Source organism: Botryllus schlosseri, chromosome 2, assembly GCF_051294905.1.
Source record: "Botryllus schlosseri isolate E-star chromosome 2, Bs_hap1, whole genome shotgun sequence".
Lineage (NCBI taxonomy): Eukaryota > Metazoa > Chordata > Ascidiacea > Stolidobranchia > Styelidae > Botryllus > Botryllus schlosseri.
Window position 1 is genome coordinate 1,696,321 of NC_137237.1, and position 19,149 is coordinate 1,715,469.

Below are 19,149 nucleotides of genomic sequence, written 5' to 3' on the forward strand. Positions count from 1 at the left end.
CGCTTCCAACGAGGGGTCGAGCTTGGGGCTGGGCCTCACAGGAGCCGAGCTATAGCACGAAACGTAGTATCTCGGCTCCTGTGCGTCGTAGAGCTGAGCGAATAGTCGATTCGAGCTCCTGATAACAGAACGAGGAAAAAAATCGGAAATATTTCTGCGACCTCCTAGAGCCACGCCGAGGGTGTTCTACTGCGTCCGCTGCGTCGAACGATACCAGAAAAGTGGGAATCGAAAAGAAAAAAAATTTTTTTTTCGAAAAAACGACCAAGTCCAACATTCCTTATCCTCTAACATGGCGACGAAATTGAAAAAAAATTGAAGTCCGAAAATTTTTTTAGTAGGCGACGCGCGGCAAAGTTGCGGCAGTTATGTCGCCCACGTTAAAGTATAGGCGAGCTCGAAAATTTTCAAAGTCCAAACTCCCCTTTGAAATGCATGGGCCACGTTAACAGGTCTGCTCCCGCCAGGCGGGTCGAAAGGTCCCCGTGCTACAGCATAGTTATTTGCGTCATTAGCTTTTAGCTTCATTAGCTTTCCATTAGCGTACTTTTCATTAGCTTACTTTTTCATTAGCTTAATTAGCTTTCCATTAGCTTCATTAGCTTTTCATTAGCTTAATTAGCTGCATTAGCTTTTCATTAGCTTGCATGTACAAAATAAAGGCACCATATATATGATGATTATCTGGATATGGGACTTTTCTAACAAATGCCAAGATTTGATGATCGGCCCATCTGCAGGAATCATCTTCTTGATCGGAACACGCATTCCCACGTTTGTTCGCTATAATCTTTGAAAAAGTGCTTAAACCAAAGAGGGGACCCTTCGACTAGGGGCCGCCCGGCGATGGCCACCTCGCCCACCCCAAAAGCCACCACTGACTGCTGCTTACTGGGGTTATACACTGTGATAAACTATGGAGCAAAGCATAAACTATGAGGGAAATGCATCGAATCACACCAATACAGTTTAGTTACGTGTTCAAACAAATGTGTTCTTCAATAACAAACACATAGATTGGCAGAATATTGACAATTGGAACACTACTAGTTCAAATCAAAATACACGATAACTAGCGTACAAATACGCGCTGTTGCAACATTTGTTGTTGTACTACTGGACAAATTATTCGCCGAAAATGTTGTATACATGTAGAAAATCACTGCTCACGGGCGCCAAGACAGCATCGCTCTCTGTAGGAAATACAGTCATTGCAGAGAGTACAGAAATTCAGTATAGGCTGCATTTGATCGAAATAAACCCGATAATTTTCGGCTGGTAGGCCCTACTCGTCAGGGGTAATCGTCATCAACTGGTAGAGAATACAGAAGAACTATATATATCAACGACTAACGTTGTTGACGTATTTGCTGCCGATTACCCCTGACGAGTGTCAGCCGAAAATATTCGAGTTTATTTCGATATGAATATATTATACTAGTTACAGTCAATGGTGAGGATAAGATCTCGACGAGCGTAGGGAGAATTTCAGCGTATTCACACTTTCGCCGAAGATGACTTCATACTTGGCTAATGGCTCTCATTATAAGGAAATAAGAGGCTAGGGAGATGATTTAGAGACTATCGGATGTCTCCATAAACGACTCCATGCCTCATGCTACATTTCGTGGGAGGATTTCGAGTAAAGTGTAAGGCTAAACTTTCTCACCAGGATGACGATTGGAAGTGCTAATGGTAATAAAGGTGACGCTGATGCCCTGAAGGCAGCCATATGCTTTGAAGTAGATGACAAAATTAGCCAGAAATTATGAAATTTGTTGGATACTAAGTCAATGTAATAATGGCCGTTATATCTCGCTTTTGGTCGATTGACAGAGTATACTAAGAGTCTTATAGCAGAGCGAATCGTGTATTGGTACAAGATGGTGACGAAAAGCTTGTCGCTGGCAGTTTGGATCTTGACGTTGTATAGGTAACTTGCGAAATATAGCCTATTCATAATTTATCATTATCCTGCACAAAGTTTGCACGCTTTGGAACGTAAAACATGCCTTATCTATACCTGGTGTTTAGATCACCGGTAGCTGTGACTCCTACATTGCTTGGAAGCGGTAAGCTATGATATATTGCTATTGTAATTAAGTAGTAAAGCCTGTATTTTAGTCCGACTTCCCTGCGAGATAATCGCAGTCGTAATCCAAGTCTTTGTGGAATTAGAGTAACGAAATGAACGTAGTTTATATGGAACCGGTGCACACACCATCTCGCGTGCGTAGGTTATAATAATTGTGCCCGTGTCCTACCGTAATTTGGCAGACATCATAATTGGTGAAAAGTCGGCCAAACCATTTCCATGACGACTCTTCTAAACAATTCAATATTGAATTTAAGCAAGATTATAAAAGTTTTGTATTGATTTCATTTCGAAGATGAAAATCAAAATGTGAGATCTCAATGGGACGGAGATAATTCAGAAGTTCCACAGGTAATTAGGACAACGATGGAGTAACTCTCATATAACGTAACACCGCGACTACTTGCAGAGTGCTCCAGTCCAATCATCGACGATCGCTATTAATGAGAACACCACACCTGCCACTTCTGCACCTAAACGGGTACGTTATACATAATTCCACTTATATTGGAGCATGCTCAAACTGACGCTGGAACAAATACACGCACCTTGTATTCATATCATACAAACATTAAGGTTCAATTTTTAAATTTAATTTTGTCGCACATGTTTATGAATACCTCACTATGAAGAAGTAAACAGCATATTCGAATGTATTAAAGGAACAGAACGTTGAATATTTGTCCTTGATGTTTTTACACTGACTCATGATATACATACCAGAGATGAGCAATTGAGCATGGATTAGGATTAGGATTCGAAAAAACAGGATTTGTGAAATTTTGTCGGATTTGGATTGGCTGAGGATTAGAGATTTTTTTCTGAACGGATTAGGATTTGGATTGGATTTACCGATTTTCTGGGAGATTGATATGACTTGTGGCGTATGGCGACAAACTTTATGCAGATCAGTTACTAATGTACTTATGGTACACTACACTTTGGTGTACTCGGTGCCAATGAGCATGAGAGGTACAGCCCTATATGCCAAGTTATCTTAAATCAAGAGGATTGTTGGCTGTGAAAGAAAAAATTTCCTTGCATAAATTAGTATTTTTTTTTAATTTTAAGTTGGAATCGGATTAGGATTGGACATGGACTTAAATATACAAAACTTCTGGATTCGGATTTGGATTCGGATTTGAAGCTTCGAATTTGGACTGGATTAGGACATAGAAATTCCAAATCCGCTCACCTCTGATACATACACACGGTCTGCGCATAATATGCATGATGTGCAATGTGCATGTGCCTAAGGACAAGGAGGATGCAGATATAACCTGGTATGGCTTTTTAAGTCTTGCAACACTCCTTCAATGCTATCTTGGTAATGGTGATCGCCAAGCGGGGAAGTCATACATACCAGTGTTCCTAATCAGGTCTTTTGGTCGAGGGTTTAACCCACCACCTGTCGATCACGAAGCCGGACGCGATACCATTACACTATTTTGTCGGTAGTAGAGTTTGGCTGCAAGGCATCGCACAAACCTGGAAAACTAGATGAATCTATTTGAACGAAATACCGGCAATCTGATTCTAATCTAATTCGTGAAATGTTTCCATGCTCAAAATACTAATCTAATTTCTAGTTTACCTGAAAAGGTTACAGGAGAACTGTATAGTGCGAAACGGGCCAAGCTTGGTTTGCAGAAACTTGTCATTCTCGTGCCAATGAAAATTAACTCTGATTTGATATGAACTGGACATAATATTTGTTGTATTTCTTTCTAAATCCGGAAGTTTTTTTTTGCAAAATCAGTAATTATAATTCCAATTTAATTTTGAAAAAAATGTTTAGTGACAATTGTCTGATATCTTAATTATAGCCCGTGGAGGTGCGACAGAAAAACGTGCGGAGTTGCTTGGACTCCGATCAAGAAGATTGCAGGCGGAAAGGTTATCCGAAAGTTCTCCTGGCCTTGGATGGTAGGATAGTACCAGCGTGTGTGCTTTACAGAGCTAGGAGCTCAACTCATGATTATTTAGTATAGCATAGTATAGTATACAGACGTGGTCAGTAACGAAGTACTTCTACTTTTTTGAAGTACTCAAGTAGTTTTCCTCAACTTCTGGTACTTACTCAAGTAGATATTTTTTCTCTACTTCTACTTCTACTTCGTAATATTATGTGAACTACTTACTTACTCTTCGCTATTTTCAGTTTGTCAAGTAGCAGTAGTTTAATCCCCCAATAAGAAAGATGGCCTAAGGAATTTCGGAGCTGTTTTCACGTAGTACCAACATTTAATTTTCATAAAAGTCATGTAATATCCAGAATTTTCGTTGCGCTTCGTACACAGTAAAAGTGGTGTAACAAATACGTTTTACCGAAAGTATCGCTGAATATAATTTAGATACCGGATTGCGTGGTTCCGTTCACACCGCATTGCCGCCTATACCAAATATTTCATTACAGCAAGTATCGCCCCCGTAACGTTTGAAACTATCGTTTCGCAATCTAGCAATAACCTATTATACCTAGCAGCCCATGACGCGTGTCCTAATCTGGAAAAGTAGACTTGGAATTTTTTTTTAACGTTAGACCTGTTTTAGCAGACCACCGTTGAAACTTTTTAGACAAAAGACATGAAATATATTTCCGCTTTTTAGAAATAGTATTTGTATTTTTATTTCAATGACGAGTATTATACGTTAAGTTTTAATCATAGTTTCAGTTCTTTTGTCTGGTAAACATACATGTTGAAGTATAAAAGCAACTGTGGTAACGCCTTATATTTTCCGAAAATAAAGCGATACACTATATGGCATTTTTACGATCTGCCATATTTTCAATTAACGTATACTAATCGCGCAAAGTGTTAACCCCGTAACCGACACCACTTCTCCGCGTTGCTCTTCGACCAAACTACGGGCCTTATAATGTGGGGGAGGGCACCATGCCATGATATTCTCCAAAATGGGGTGTTCGAGTAAACAAAGAATTAGTATCGCATTCCAGATCAATACTATCATTTACATCCCATGATATGGACGACTGCTTATTCTGTCAAAAATTGACACCTCCCGCCTCCCGGGATGCATCAATATGAATCAAGCTCTCTACACCTTCCACATACCTCAATTTGCAGCTTATGACTGTCCATGCGAGCGAATTACGATCGTTTACAAAACTACTTACTTACTGGAGTAGATTTAAAGTCGGTCCATTCTACTTCTACTTCAAGTAGTTTTAGGTGGCTTATTGAAGAAGTACTTCTACTCGTACTTGATTTGATATTTTCGTCGCTACTTCTACTTCTACTTGAGTAACTTTCTTGACTACTTTGACCACCTCTGATAGTATATTTACATAGTATTGACATTGATTATATAGCTATGTTTGGAAATTAAGTAGAAAGTAGTTTGGGGATAGGTTTGCATCACTTTAACAAAAAAATTGTCATGGAAACCCAACGATATATAGCCCCTGTATCGCGGTAACTGAATATATTTTCGAAAAGTGTCAATAATCATTGCCATAGCCGGGATGATGATCTTTCAATTTCGAAATCCGGCTGCTGAGAGTATGCGATGTCTTGACCTATTCTGCTTTGCGAAACTACTTACTTCGGTACTTTGGAAACATAACCTTTTCTACTTCTACTTGTAATTGAGTAGAAATTCGCGGCGCTACTTATTACATTTCATTATTTGCAGATAGACCTTTAGAATCACAAATACACTACATTAATTCACATTCGCTCAGCCTTAACTTTCAGGGAGATTTTCTATTAACAGGGTGCGATCTGGTCTAACGATACCCTGATTTGTGGAGCGACCTTGATATGCCAGTCGTGGGTCATAACTGCCGCGCACTGCTTCTTGGATGTTACAGGGAGACGGGTCGAGTAAGTCATCGGCATCTTCTGCATGACGGTCAATAACATAATGTTATATAGGTTGTTACGTTACAAAAGTATTGTCCAATATATACCTACGGCAATTTGCAGCTCTAGCCTACATACGTTGTTGTTGTTGTTATGAGAAAGTCTCAATATGTCATTGAATAATATATTCGCATAGAAAGAAAGTCGAATAGAGAATTGAAAAGAGTATTGTACATTAGCGGTCTTCAAAAATGACTTTTTTTCTCAAATCGTACTGGCTACTTGATAAAATTGTTAGGTTACCTAATTTAAGCCTACACACCAAATTTGGTTCAATTCCAACCAGTAGCCGCATTGCTACAGGAGAAGAAAGTTTATATTTATTATATTAAAATATATAACAAAAACTTTGAAAATTTTCTGTTCACCCCATGAAAGTGTTATGTTGTTTATAGAAACGATGTTCACCAAATTTGGTTCAATTCCAACCATAGTGGAAGCGGAGTTATTGCCGTCGAAAAATTTTGATTATGAATAAAATAGTATTTACGGTGACCAATTCTTTACATATTTATTCTATTGGTACCCACCGTAAATACTATTTTATTCAAATCCAAATTTTTCGGCGGCAATATATCCGCTTCTACTGGTTGGAATTGAACCAAATTTGGTGAACATCGTTCCTATAGTCAACCTAACACTTTCATGGGGTGAACAGAAAATTTTTAAATTTTTTATATAATAAATAGAAACTTTCTTCTCCTGTAGCAATGGAGACTTGGAATTGAATCAAATTTGGTGTGTAGGCTTAAATTAGGTAACCCAACAATTTTATCAAGTAGCCAATACGATTTGAGACAAAAAGTCATTTTTGAAGACCCCTATTGTACATAGTCAGTAGTATCATCAAATATGACGTCACATCTATAAACATTTGGAATTACCGTACCGTGGTGACATGTTCATACTTTCTAATTATAATTTCATATGATTTCAGGTCTATAGAGTTACCATATTTTCCAATCCAAAAACTCCTATTCTATAGCAGTTCTAGTGGAGAATTCAGAAGAACTTAATACAGTGGTTCCCAAACGGTGGGGAATTCGCCTCTGGTGGGGAATTCAATGGTTTCTGGTGGGGAATGGACGTATTTGTTCAAAACTATATACAAGATAGTCTACATATTCACGGAGACACATGCGCATGCGCAATTACCGTTACCAATTAACTGCTTTTGAATGTATGAATCGAAAATTAAATTGTGTGTGTTGTTCACAAAACCTCATTTGTAACTCTGGATGGCCAATGATGGCGTCACAAACGCATCCAGCACGGCTAGTTGACGTGGAAAAACGCTTTCGCGAAATTTTGAGCTTTACTGGTATCGGTTCACAGTACGTTTTATGTTGCAGTTATAGGCGATTGTTTTGCTTACTGGTCTGGTTGTGTGTCTTGTGTAGTCAAACGAGCAAATAGCTGCTCCGTGATGACAAAAGTGCCGGGTAGCGGGGAACAGGACCGTAACTGCCGCACCCGAAACTGCCCAATTGGGGGAGGGGCGAGCTCGAAGGGGCCCAAATTTATATCGTGAATAAACATAAATAAAAGTTGTTTTTGTTAAAGTTATGTCTTTTTTTCAAAAAAATTTCGCGCCGGGTGCGCAATTTAATATTGCCGAATATCTGATTATTAGATACCCTTCCCCCACGAAAATACGTAGAATTTATAGAAATGGAGACTTCGGCGTCGGCTATTACTGCGCCACGACGCACCAAGGCATATGAAGTTATAGGCCATGAAACATGCAACTCCGAGAAGTGTGCAAGAACGATCAGCAGCGAAAAGACCTTGGCCGACAAGGAATGCCCTTGTGGTGACCCCAAAACTTTGATATATATACAATATACATATGTTTAATTGGCTAAATGGCTGGCGCCGAATGTTCCCGTCCTGGCGATCTGAACCCCACAGGACAAATGCCATTCCGCAGGGAATAAAAGAATATTTTCCAGTAAAGCAATGCCAATTTGAAATCGTGTGTGCCTTTTAGTTTCGGCGATTTCCATATCTTTCGACATAGCAGATATAGGAGGTCGCGAAATAGCATAATGTAACAACATCAATATACCAATGGGTCCGCCCAAAGATGTTCAACTCATAGTTAGGGGTCCTACCTTTTCCAACACACCTCACGCAACACACAACACACAACACACTCAGCTCTACCGGTAAATCTGATTACGTGAGCAGAGAGGGGATAAAAAATTGATAGCAAAATATATGCAATTAACTATCATATTGGCCAGGAATTATATAATTTTTTGGCGCTTCGCGCGTTTAGTCGAAATAAGGCGACACACTAAACATTAGACCCAATGTAGCTGATAAGTTGCAGGGAAAAGGCGTACAGGTTCAGCGGGGTTGAGGTAGTTCTGGGGCCCAAGACCTACGTTTTTGGGCGGGGCTGACAAAGTGCTGTTGCGGTCCTGGTGGAGAATGAAGGCTCGGGATAAATCTGAAGTGGGGAATGAAGACAAAAAGGTTGGGAACCACTGACTTAGTATATCAACATCAACGATAGGTCTAACCAGAACAATCTCGTATACACACGACCCGAGTGCGAGTGGACCATATGAAAATACCATTACAAATTATGACCATGTCACCGCTCATCAGTGGCCAGGGAAAATAATGACCTGTTCGCATAATTTCAGCTTATATATACCGAAGTATCTTATCCTTGCTGATTGCTTCTATGTATGTATAGTATACTGGCCTATAGTTGTAGCCTACTGTAGTAAGACTACTGGTGAAATCGGAGATATTGACGTTGATCAAATTATGTAGTTGAGTAGACGGTCTCACATCATTTCGGCACATACGAACTCGATTGACTTTTGTTGTTTTCAGTCTTGAGCGCCAACGAAATTTGTATCTGGGAAGATTTTTGAAACGCGGAACCTACAAGGCTGTGAAAAATTTCACGCTGCAATCACACATGATCACCATTCACGATGAATACAATATTTGGGTGAGCCGTTTCACAATCACATACGCTTAACTATCTATTCGTAGGTTATAGTTTAATGCACAAATGCCATGAGTATGTACGCAATGATTCCAGTGCTCAAATCCGAATCGAGGGTTAATTGTAAATATTCGAGTCGAGTAGTGAGAGATGATTTTTTGCGAGTACTGAAATTACACGCTCCATGCTACTCAGAGTTATATTATCAGCGATATCCGCAAAATCTTACTTGATAACGGTTACCCTGAACATGTCATCAACCGCGGCATAGAGAGGAAAGTAACGCAATTCAATGCATAAAAGTCAACAGAGCCTACCGAACGAACAACCAAAGATGTTTACATCCATCTACCTTGGATAGGGCCTATTTCTACCCGCTTTGAAAAGTAATTGATTTCAGCGGCCAATAAGTGTTACGACACAGTGAATACCAACGTGATTTTCACGACAACGCAACTGCTTCCTGCAACACGTAAAGACATGCTTCCCGCACTTCAACAAAGCAATGTAGTTTACGAATTTAAGTGTCACTGTGATCGTGGCTACGTGGGAAGAACGTCAAAGCGCTTGCAGGAACGCATAAATCAGCATGTCCCTAGATTCATTAAAACACGCTCGGTGAAAAGCTCACCCTTAACTCATCCGCTCAAGTTTGATGCGGAACAATCAAAGGCCATAAATTCTGCAATTGGCAAACACTTTTTGGATAATCCCGTATGTGCGAAAAATTATCGAGACGGCAGATTTCGCATACTCCGAAAAGGTCGCTCACACTTTCATTTGTGTGCCTTGGAGTCGACCTTTATCAAAATACACCAGCCAAGGCTGTGTCAACAAAAAGAGTTCGTGTATCATCTAAAAATAGTACATTGAACGCTCTCGTATTCGACATTTCGTGCTGGTGACGTCATATTTTGTGTTACGATTGTTGATATACGCTGTTCTTTTGAAATCTGTACTAGTTGCTAGGGCTGGGCACATTGATTCGAGTACTCGAATCTGAATCGAGAATTAATTTTAATGATTCGAGTCGTGTAGTAAAAGACAATTATTTCGCTCCTCACAACTGAAAGTTAATTCACTGACGAGAATTATAGTTTTGATACTATTTTCCACTGAGGAAGCCTTGAAACCTTAATTGACGTGTCGCAGCATACATAGTACAAAGTTACAAACCTTACTGGAAACATTTCCGAAGTCATGCTCATCTCACAATATTGTCAAGAAGTGCAATGGAATCGGAATACCAATGTATCTTTAATGTGGCGGATAACAGGCATTATGTCCTTCGTGGTGGCATAAAAGGTACATATTTGAGCTTTTACATAGTGCATTATGTTGTGACGTCATAATGAGTGATACTCGAATACTCGACTCGAAGCGCAATACGTGATTCAGATTCGAATCACTCAGATACTCGATTTTGCCCAGCCCTAGTAGTTGCTGACGATTACCCCTGACGAGTGTCAGCCGAAAATATTCGGGTTCATTTCAATATGAATATACTATTCAATTGTATCAGCGATAAATATAGTGTCATTGCTGTCTTCCCAAAATGGAAGCTTGAAACCTCGATTGGTCGGTGGTCGGTCGTGTCGCAGCATACGAAACATGTATCAAAGCTACGCACGTTATTGAGAACACCATTTCTGTAAGGTTGTGATCAACCCACATCATTGTGACATAGTCCAATGAAGTAGGTATGGTGGAAAAATATGGTGGTATAGAGCTGGAGTCATATTCTGTGTGGTCGCATAATAGATACATATCTCAATTTTGCATATCATCCGTACGCTTCTGACGACGTAACAACAATTAAGTAATAGCCTACTCGAATATTGAATAAATCGACTTGACGCGTAATGCTCGATTCGGGATCAAATCACTCAGGTACTTTATTTTATCCCTCCCTATACATATAAATATACCAGCAAACGCGATACTACTCACGTCGCTTATCTCACAGAAAAGCTACAACGATATCGCTCTGATTCGACTGCCGGAACCCATCAAATATTCTCGCAGGTTTCGTCCGGTATGCCTGCCCGCCATTGGTACCGAAGTGCCGCCTTTGGGAGTGCAATGTAGAGTGGCCGGATGGGGAGAGACGATGGGTGAGTAAAACTATTACGTATAGGAACCAGCGTAGGCTGCCAGGAAAACCCCGCGCAAGAAGAATGTCATGAGCAATTGAGCACAGCACATGAAATTCACATAATACTCGGAATTCATATCCGCTAGATGATGCTGCGCCGTAATTTGCCTTGGGTTGAGGCGAGGCAGAAATATACCATGATATCTCAATTTCTAAAACGTTTTTCCTCAACTTTTTGTGATTATCACTAAGCTTATTACCGCCAACTAGCACTAAACTTATTACCGAGCTCGTCCAAACCTAACCCAAATACATTTTTAATACAGAATTTAACAGAACTTGCAGTAACGAAGTACGCTGTAACTGAAAATGGTGTGTTTCAACGATCTACTCCCTACCATAGGGTGTATTATGAGCCATCACACCTTTTGGGTACTAAATTTGCCATTCACACCCATGCTAACCTAGGTTCTGTTTTCGTGTACCACCTTTTGGGGTGTGAATACACGTTGTTTTCGCTCATAGTGTATGGGAGCTTTTTTGGAGTACTCAAGTATAGGTTTTCGCTAATTGTACTATTTCTCGAAGGGGTTGTATTTTTAGAATACTTCCCATTCTACTTGAACGGTTTTTAAGCAAATCTATTTACTTTTACACAATGGATTTTGAAAAGTATAAAGTAGTTTTAGGATATGCTTCCATCACTTTCACGAGTAAAATTGTCATACAAACCTTCATATTTTAATTCTACTTGAGTACCAATGCTGAAAAATAGACCTATGCTTGAGACGGAACTTTTAGAATGGGTATTAAACTTACAATTTCTGAAAACCCAGAACATCCATGTTGGTTCTTTAACCAACTGAAAAACACTTGATCTCACGGTTTACATTTTCCCGTATGACTTTGCAGGAAAGGGTCCGTCAAACAGAAGATTGAAAGAGACTTCACTGCCATTGGTGTCCACCGACATATGCAAGCACGCTTACTTTTTCAGCAAGACTGATCAGATTCTGTGTGCCGGAGGGAGGGAAGAGGATACATGTGCTGTAAGATATTCAAAACTTTCATTAACTCAGTGCGTTACGTACGGGTATCATCTCCACCAGTGCAGACTTGGAACCTAGATAATTCTAGTTTTCTAATTGGTCTACTTAGACCTAAAGGCCGGTAATCTAATTCTAATCTAATTCATGAAATATTTCTATGATCGCATTTTAATTCTAATCTATTTCTTATTGTTCTGAAAATACTGCAGAAGAACTGTATCGTTCTAAACGGGCCATTCTTAATGTACAGACATTTGCCATTCTCGTGCTCATGAGAACTCTGATTTGATATGTATCGAACTTGATCCTTGTTCTATTTCTATATACTTCGAAATTTTATTCAATTTACAAGTATTTGCAAATTCAGTAATTCTTATTCGAATCGAATTTCGGATAGCTGAAAATTTTCTAGTTGTCTAGCTCTGGCTCACACCAGCTGTACCAAATAAAAGGCGTGATTTCGTGATAATAAAATCGGTAGTTTGAAAAGCATTTTGCGGTAGCCAATATCCTCATAAAGCGATCGTGTGCTACCAGCAGCTAGTTTTCCAAATAAATCCACTGAATCTGTTTCTTGGGTTTCGAGGTCACGCGTCATCGCATCGTTGCACTTCATTAATTAGTGTGAAGATGGATTGAGATTTGGGCTTTGACGTTAAATTCGTCGTAACTTTCCTTTTTCTTGTGACTATTGGATCAAATTTCATCAATTGCTAGATTTTGACTTGTATTCGAGTCTCAAGTCCTGAACAGGATTTGGATTAAGATATATTAAACCCGCTGATCGCTGACACATGCACACTGTTACATGTTCCCGACGCGATCGAGCAGTAACGCAGAAAAGGTATTTTAGACCATCATCATCATTTTTTTAACATTTCTGTCAAATCAGTACACCACAAGATTGCGATATGATTAAAAGATGGGTTGGGTGGATGGTTGCTCGGTTGCGGCAAATACTTGCAATAATGAAGTAATGCGTGTCAGAAGTTTCGCAACATACAATGGCAACATGTACCGCAATTCATAGTCGTAGCAGAAATACCGTAGGTGTGTACGTCGCTTTGTGCAGGGGGATTCCGGAGGACCTCTGCTATGCCAATCGCGTACCGTACTAGGAAAATGGGAGCTGCAAGGGATTATAAGCTACGGAGCCTCTGCATGTGGAACCTCAAGTCTTCCGGGCATATACTCGCAGGTTTGTTGTCTGTAAATTCGGATGCTTTGTTACAGATTGTTTGAGGATTACGCTGTCACGGTGATTGCGCATGGTGGCAATCAACACTGAGGTATTTGTAGTATTCGCGAGTTTACTCGCAAAACCTGCAATGTCATGTCAATGGTCATATCTTACAATGGGGTTGTAAACTGAATGAAATAAATTACAAAGTAGGCTATCCGCCAACGATAAAAAAGGTGTTGATAGTGGTGATGTTATATATACATCTTTTTATTTACGATTATCTTCGACTGATCTTTTTTACTACAATTAGAGATTCAGATTTTACAGCAATCATCTATAAGATATATTTACTCTATAACCGAAAGGATGGGTGAATTTAATATATGGCGCTCACTAACCTTCGTATTTTAACAGGTCGCTTATCATCTGAAGTGGATAGACCGGGTTATGTCATACGAATGTCTAATGTGGTCCTTCTTATTTAATTGATATCGGAAATACATGAAATACACGAAAATGTGACTGCCTGTAGCGTCCTTATAAATTCGCAGTATACTTTACGTTCAGGTGTGAGCTGAGTTATGTAGGCTACTGCGTTTCAGATGTCTCAACAATCCTTCTGTGCAACAAACGTTCTATAACTTTTCTATAAGATTTTGAAATGCAATGGTTCTGGTAAGCTCGAAGTTAAAGCTGTATAACTTGGGATTTCGGTCGTACTGATTCATAGCATTAAATCCTCTCGGTCATTCTTTCTTCCGGCAGATCAATCGTAATACATTCAAAACATTTTACAATTTACAAATACAACATAGCTTTTATTATGAAATTCTTATGCAAACGAATGCGAAATATGGAATCAGGAAATCTATGAACAGTGTCTTATTTTGGAACTGCTGGATACTCTCGGAACCAACCGCTAGAGTCGCACACAATGCCGGCGAAAGCTTTGCGTTGTCGATTATGGAACTTGAAGACGTGGCTAACGGTCTGTTCAATTCAATATGAGTGTTGGGTGTTGTCGTCTTTACTGCGGCTTTAATTGTTTATGATCGTTATTCTCTCTACTAGCATCCTCTTCTGAATATTCCCTGCGATCCGCAGCGGTTGCATACTTTGTGTTTGCAGACCCAGCACAGTTTCATTTCTGAAAAAGAAGGTGACCATCACGTACGATGAAATGTGGGGGCCAGCGCTAGATAATGTAACAAGCAGACTTATGGACTACCAGATGATTCTAGTTGTCTATGGTTAGACTCATTAAAGTGAAATTACGGCAATCAAATCTAATCAAATTTGTGAAATGCTTCTATGTTCTACTTTCAATTCGTATCTCATTTCTGATTTCCGTGAAAATGCTGTAGGAAAACTGTAAGGCGCGAAACGAAGCAAGTTTGGTGTAGGCCTACAGCCAGGTTGTCAAACATACGGCCTGCGGGCCGAATCCAGCCCACGAAGCAATCCTGAAAAGATTCAAAACTACTTATATTATCCAGCATATTTCTAACAAATGCTTCGTAGGAAATATTTCCATTTATTAATCCCTCAAGACAGCAAATATCGACTATGTTCATTGTTCATGGGCCACATCATAACCATCCGGCAACGGTCTTGGGGTTTCACTCTAGTTTTCCTAAACGGCTTGTTCCACAACTAACACAAAGTTTTAGTGCGGTAATACTTACGAGACTGTCCTCCGAAAGATCTGCACGAATAGGGACAGACGTGTTTGAGGCAAAAGCGACCGAAGAGATGCCTAGTTCGACTCTTCGTGCTTCGTTTCACTCTCTGCTTGTTATCGCTTGAATCCAACAAGTGATCGAGGTCGTTGAATAATTTGGAATTAAACCGCTGTAAAGAGAATATATCTGCGAACTAGGTCGATATTTCGTAATCGTTCGATTAAAATTTTTATCAAATCAATTTCCCACACGATTGAGATATAATGAAAATGATAGAAGGGTGCCGAAGCGACTTGGAGCAGACACCACCCTGGCCTATAGCATGTAAACAAGAGGAAAGGCCAACATAAAAGGAAAAGTTTCTTGTAGGTTCAATGTACAATTGAATACTACATATTTCTATATTTCTACTAGTTTGTGACGATCCTGATGAATGTCGACCGAAAATGTTCGGGCTCATTTCAATGTGAATATACTATTCAATTGTATGAAAGGATGGGACGAAAATTGATGAGTCGAAACGCGAGGTTGATATGTCAGATCGAGGTTCGGGAAGCTTGAGGGCTGACTACGTAGTATTCATTCAGCAGAAATTGCGTGTATTTCGCCTGGAATGTGTAGCCTACGTACTGAACCTTCGACTTACAACCACGAATGGAATTACATAGGTCTGTGTTTTTCAATCTTTATAATTCATCCACGGCCAGGGGTCGTCAGCGACGGAGTAATCAAGCAGGTTTTGACTACACTTGCACTGTTTACTCAAACGGTTATGTTTTGACTATACTTGCAATCCTGCTCGACAGTTTTGAGTGCGAAACTATTATTTTTTGACTTTGGACTCAGTATAGTAGAATATGGCGTCAGGATATGATTCCATGTGAGTGAAATTGTCATAACATGTAGGAAAATTCTCATGTATGACTATCACTACATATATTTACGAAAATTGCGGGAGTTTTTAGTGCCATTAGTCAGTTTGCGTCAATTGCTCCTTGTAATTACGAAATTGGAAAGAACATTGTATATCAACAATCGTATCACAAAATATGACGTCACCGATTGTTGATATACAATGTTCTTTCCAATTCTCTACTAGTTGCTGACGATTACCCCTGACGAGTGTCAGCCGAAAATATTCGGGTTCATTTCAATATGAATATACTATTTAATTGTATATTGAAGTTCTGTACCTCCAAGAAGCCCTATTGTAATTGCGTGGAAATTTACAGCGTTTGTTGTTGTTGTTTGGTGTATTTGTATTGTATGGTGTTTTTCGACTGATGGTATGGTCATTTACACCAGGTCGATATTATGTACTATGACTACTGAGATGCCGACTTGTAGCACGGCTCACTTCTCACGCTCACGCAGATCGGATGGCGGGGAGGAGAGGAGATAAACCCTCACACTTGGCAGAGGATTCTGGAGTTTGCCTGGCGGAACACCGGTTGGAAATCACACGTTAAATAAATAAATAGAACGCATCAGCCCGGTCTATTGTTGAACAAGTAATGTGGGTCATCGTTCGTACCTTTCTCGCGTATTTCTCCACATTCCGGAATTGTTGAGAATGACGAAGATCTTGGAAGGCGTCGAGAAGGGCCTTTGTTACATTTTCTACATCTATAAATTAAGAATTAATATCCTTTATTCCAGTAAAACTGGTAAACTGCTAAGGAAAATAGCGAGATTCAATTGAAATTTTAAAATTTCAGTAATAGAGTCAAATTGTTATTCCAATGCAATCATGAAGACGTCAGAATGGTGAAGGATTGACAAGGGTTTTAAAGGTAGAGATGCTGGAAAATAAGGAATCAAAATTGCAGAAATTATGCTGTGATTTTCGGGTATAATGTGCCGATTAGTAGTAAATTAATATTATTATTTATGCTACAGCATTTATGCATTAGCAGTTTTGGCACTGTTGCAGGGTTCGTTGCATACCTTGATCGTAGTCGTCAAAGTTTGAGTAATCACTGTCATCTTCCACATTGTAATCTTGATCATCTAAACAACACAGTAAATAGAATCAAGAATAATCGAATTGGTAATGTGTGCATCTGTGCATATACTGCATCACGAAGCCGTTGTTTACAGCGGTATATCTGTGTCAGGTTATGTAATCAAGGTATGTTATTCTCACCTTCCTGGGCTGCTGATGGTGGATCTTTTTGTACCGCAACGTACCGCGCCAGTGTGAATTGGAACGATACCAGAAGTACAGCGTACATCGCAAATTTAGAAATTGCCATTGTAATAAATAATAGTGTAATTGATGCAGTTTTTACTGTTAATATAAGATAAAGGTTCAATACACAGTTCACGCTGTAAAATGTGGGGTCAAAATTGCTCTGTTTACCATACGTATGTTGGCTGCGTGCATTTGCGTAAACTGCACCGGATGAATGATTAAAACGGGATAAAGCAATTGTTCTCTAACTGAATTTCGTCAATAGAAATTTCTCATATGAAGTGAATAAGATAAGTCCTCCATTCCAAGAGTTGGATTACTAGAAAATTTTCGGCTTTTCCAAATTTGATTTGAATTGAAATTACTGAATTTGCTTAAAGTTGGAAATTGAATTCAATTCCGAATCAAGAAGAAATAACAAAAATCTAGCTCGGTAGCCTATATATCAAATCAGGTGAATCTATATGCACACCAAGCTTGGCTCGTTTCGCAATGTATATATCTCCTGTAGCATTGCGAGGAAAACCATAAATTATAGAATTAAAATGGGAGCATAGATACATTTCACAAATTAGATTAGAATTAGATTACCGGCATTGCGCCTTAGTTTGTTTGACTAGACAATTAGAATTATCTATAGTTGTCAAATTCCGATCCCAAGCAGTGTCACAGAATTCGAATTCCAAAAGCGCGCATCTGTGCAGTTTTTGACGGAATCGCGTACGCCCTTCAAAATATTTACAGCAAACCGTCAGTATACCCATCGGTTTAGTCATCAACGCGGAGTTGTTCCTGATGGTTGCGTAAGTTTGGCCGAAGTTTCTCACGAGACAGTGCGTTGGCGAGGTAAAAAAAAACACTAGTTGGTAAGACTTTTACGGGCGGAAGCTTTCAACAACGGGTATACCAAACAAATCATTGATTACCATCAATGCGTTACCGATAAAATAGTCATCAGGCTTATGACTTGCTTGCACGTCATCGCTATCGGAATATACGCCTTTCCGGGGGACATCTTAAAATTGAAAGTATACGCAGGCACGCAAAATACAGCCATCGTGTGACAGTTGTTCACCTAGTGACATTAATAACTCTAAAATTTGTTATGCAGTTGGCTAGACAACGAATCATTCAAAAGCACGCGAATCTCACTGACTTTAGGGAAATACTCTGTTACTGAACCCTGACCTTGCCTCCACCTCGTATACGTCTAGTTTAGAAACATTGCCTGACATTGAGTGATATCTTGCCAGTTACGAACGTGGTACAACTAAGTTGACATTCTATGGTGACAACTGCATGGTAAAGCCACATCCAAAACATGTCATTCGTTTTGACACTTCATATTTTTACCCATTCTTTTACGACAATGCTTGGCAAAACATTCGTTTGGTGCTACATTCAGGCTCAATCACTATATCTGAAGGTATACAAAGGAGTCTTACGTGGTATGAAAACAATATCAGAAAACCATTGCGAGAAATATGCCGTTAAAGCGATTAAACTCCTGAAGAATGCGAAACAGCTAACCCCTCTTTGAAGCGGGTGTACGTTGGTAAGAGATACTTATCCATTTTTTTCAAACTGACCCAGATCAGTATGTTCTGGTTACTGTATCAATGGTAATATTGAAGTTAATGCCTTACCAATGGCTGTGTCATGGTCCAAAATATTATACCACAATCAAAAATACCTACGTATCAAAGGTGCGCCAAAGCGATACCGATGGGGTTAAGCCGGGGTGTACTTCTGTATTATTTCTTCCATTTGTAGTGTAATATACAAATGAGCAACCGTTAGTATATCGACTGTGATGAATGGTTTGTAAATACTCTGCGTCTCCTGTCAAACCGCAAGAGAGATCATTCGAAATAGTTGCTATAAAGAAAACTAAACGTATCTGTCATCGTCACACGGGACTATATACTTTGGTTATATTCTGCGGCCATATCAAAACAAGATCCAAGTTACACCAGATGGAAGTCTTGAAGGGAAA

At 39.5% G+C, this 19,149-nt stretch overlaps 2 protein-coding genes and 1 long non-coding RNA gene across 3 annotated transcripts; 2 read left to right on the forward strand and 1 right to left on the reverse strand.

Annotated features, from left to right (window-relative positions):
• Window positions 1-1,512: 1,512 nt before the first annotated feature.
• Window positions 1,513-2,731, forward strand: LOC145459305 (uncharacterized). Its single transcript, XR_013921343.1, has 4 exons — window positions 1,513-1,933; window positions 2,035-2,072; window positions 2,391-2,446; window positions 2,505-2,731. It is a non-coding gene; the product is annotated as an uncharacterized LOC145459305 (long non-coding RNA).
• A 1,115-nt stretch (window positions 2,732-3,846) lies between these two features.
• Window positions 3,847-13,804, forward strand: LOC145432914 (chymotrypsin-like protease CTRL-1). The gene is made up of 7 exons (XM_080309748.1): window positions 3,847-4,021; window positions 5,834-5,943; window positions 8,833-8,953; window positions 10,917-11,064; window positions 11,958-12,094; window positions 13,167-13,292; window positions 13,692-13,804. Exons 1-7 carry the CDS (start codon window positions 4,019-4,021, stop codon window positions 13,764-13,766), a joined length of 720 nt encoding a protein of 239 aa, XP_080165874.1. The 5' UTR covers window positions 3,847-4,018; the 3' UTR covers window positions 13,767-13,804.
• A 262-nt stretch (window positions 13,805-14,066) lies between these two features.
• Window positions 14,067-17,285, reverse strand: LOC145432915 (uncharacterized). The gene is made up of 5 exons (XM_080309749.1): window positions 17,106-17,285; window positions 16,907-16,969; window positions 16,494-16,585; window positions 14,963-15,128; window positions 14,067-14,424 (listed from the first exon to the last, which is right to left on the reverse strand). Exons 1-5 carry the CDS (start codon window positions 17,212-17,214, stop codon window positions 14,345-14,347), a joined length of 510 nt encoding a protein of 169 aa, XP_080165875.1. The 5' UTR covers window positions 17,215-17,285; the 3' UTR covers window positions 14,067-14,344.
• Window positions 17,286-19,149: the final 1,864 nt, after the last annotated feature.

Excerpts from the sequence above, each read along its gene's own strand:
- LOC145432914 (XM_080309748.1), top strand. Across the intron at positions 11,065-11,957 it reads CGGATGGGGAGAGACGATGG|GAAAGGGTCCGTCAAACAGA; the intron begins GTGAGTAAAACT and ends ATGACTTTGCAG. Across the intron at positions 12,095-13,166 it reads GGGAAGAGGATACATGTGCT|GGGGATTCCGGAGGACCTCT; the intron begins GTAAGATATTCA and ends CGCTTTGTGCAG.
- LOC145432915 (XM_080309749.1), bottom strand. The coding sequence starts at position 17,214 with ATGGCAATTTCTAAATTTGCGATGTACGCTGTACTTCTGGTATCGTTC. Across the intron at positions 16,970-17,105 it reads ACCATCAGCAGCCCAGGAAG|ATGATCAAGATTACAATGTG; the intron begins GTGAGAATAACA and ends TGTGTTGTTTAG. Across the intron at positions 14,425-14,962 it reads ATCTTTCGGAGGACAGTCTC|AAATGAAACTGTGCTGGGTC; the intron begins GTAAGTATTACC and ends CTTCTTTTTCAG.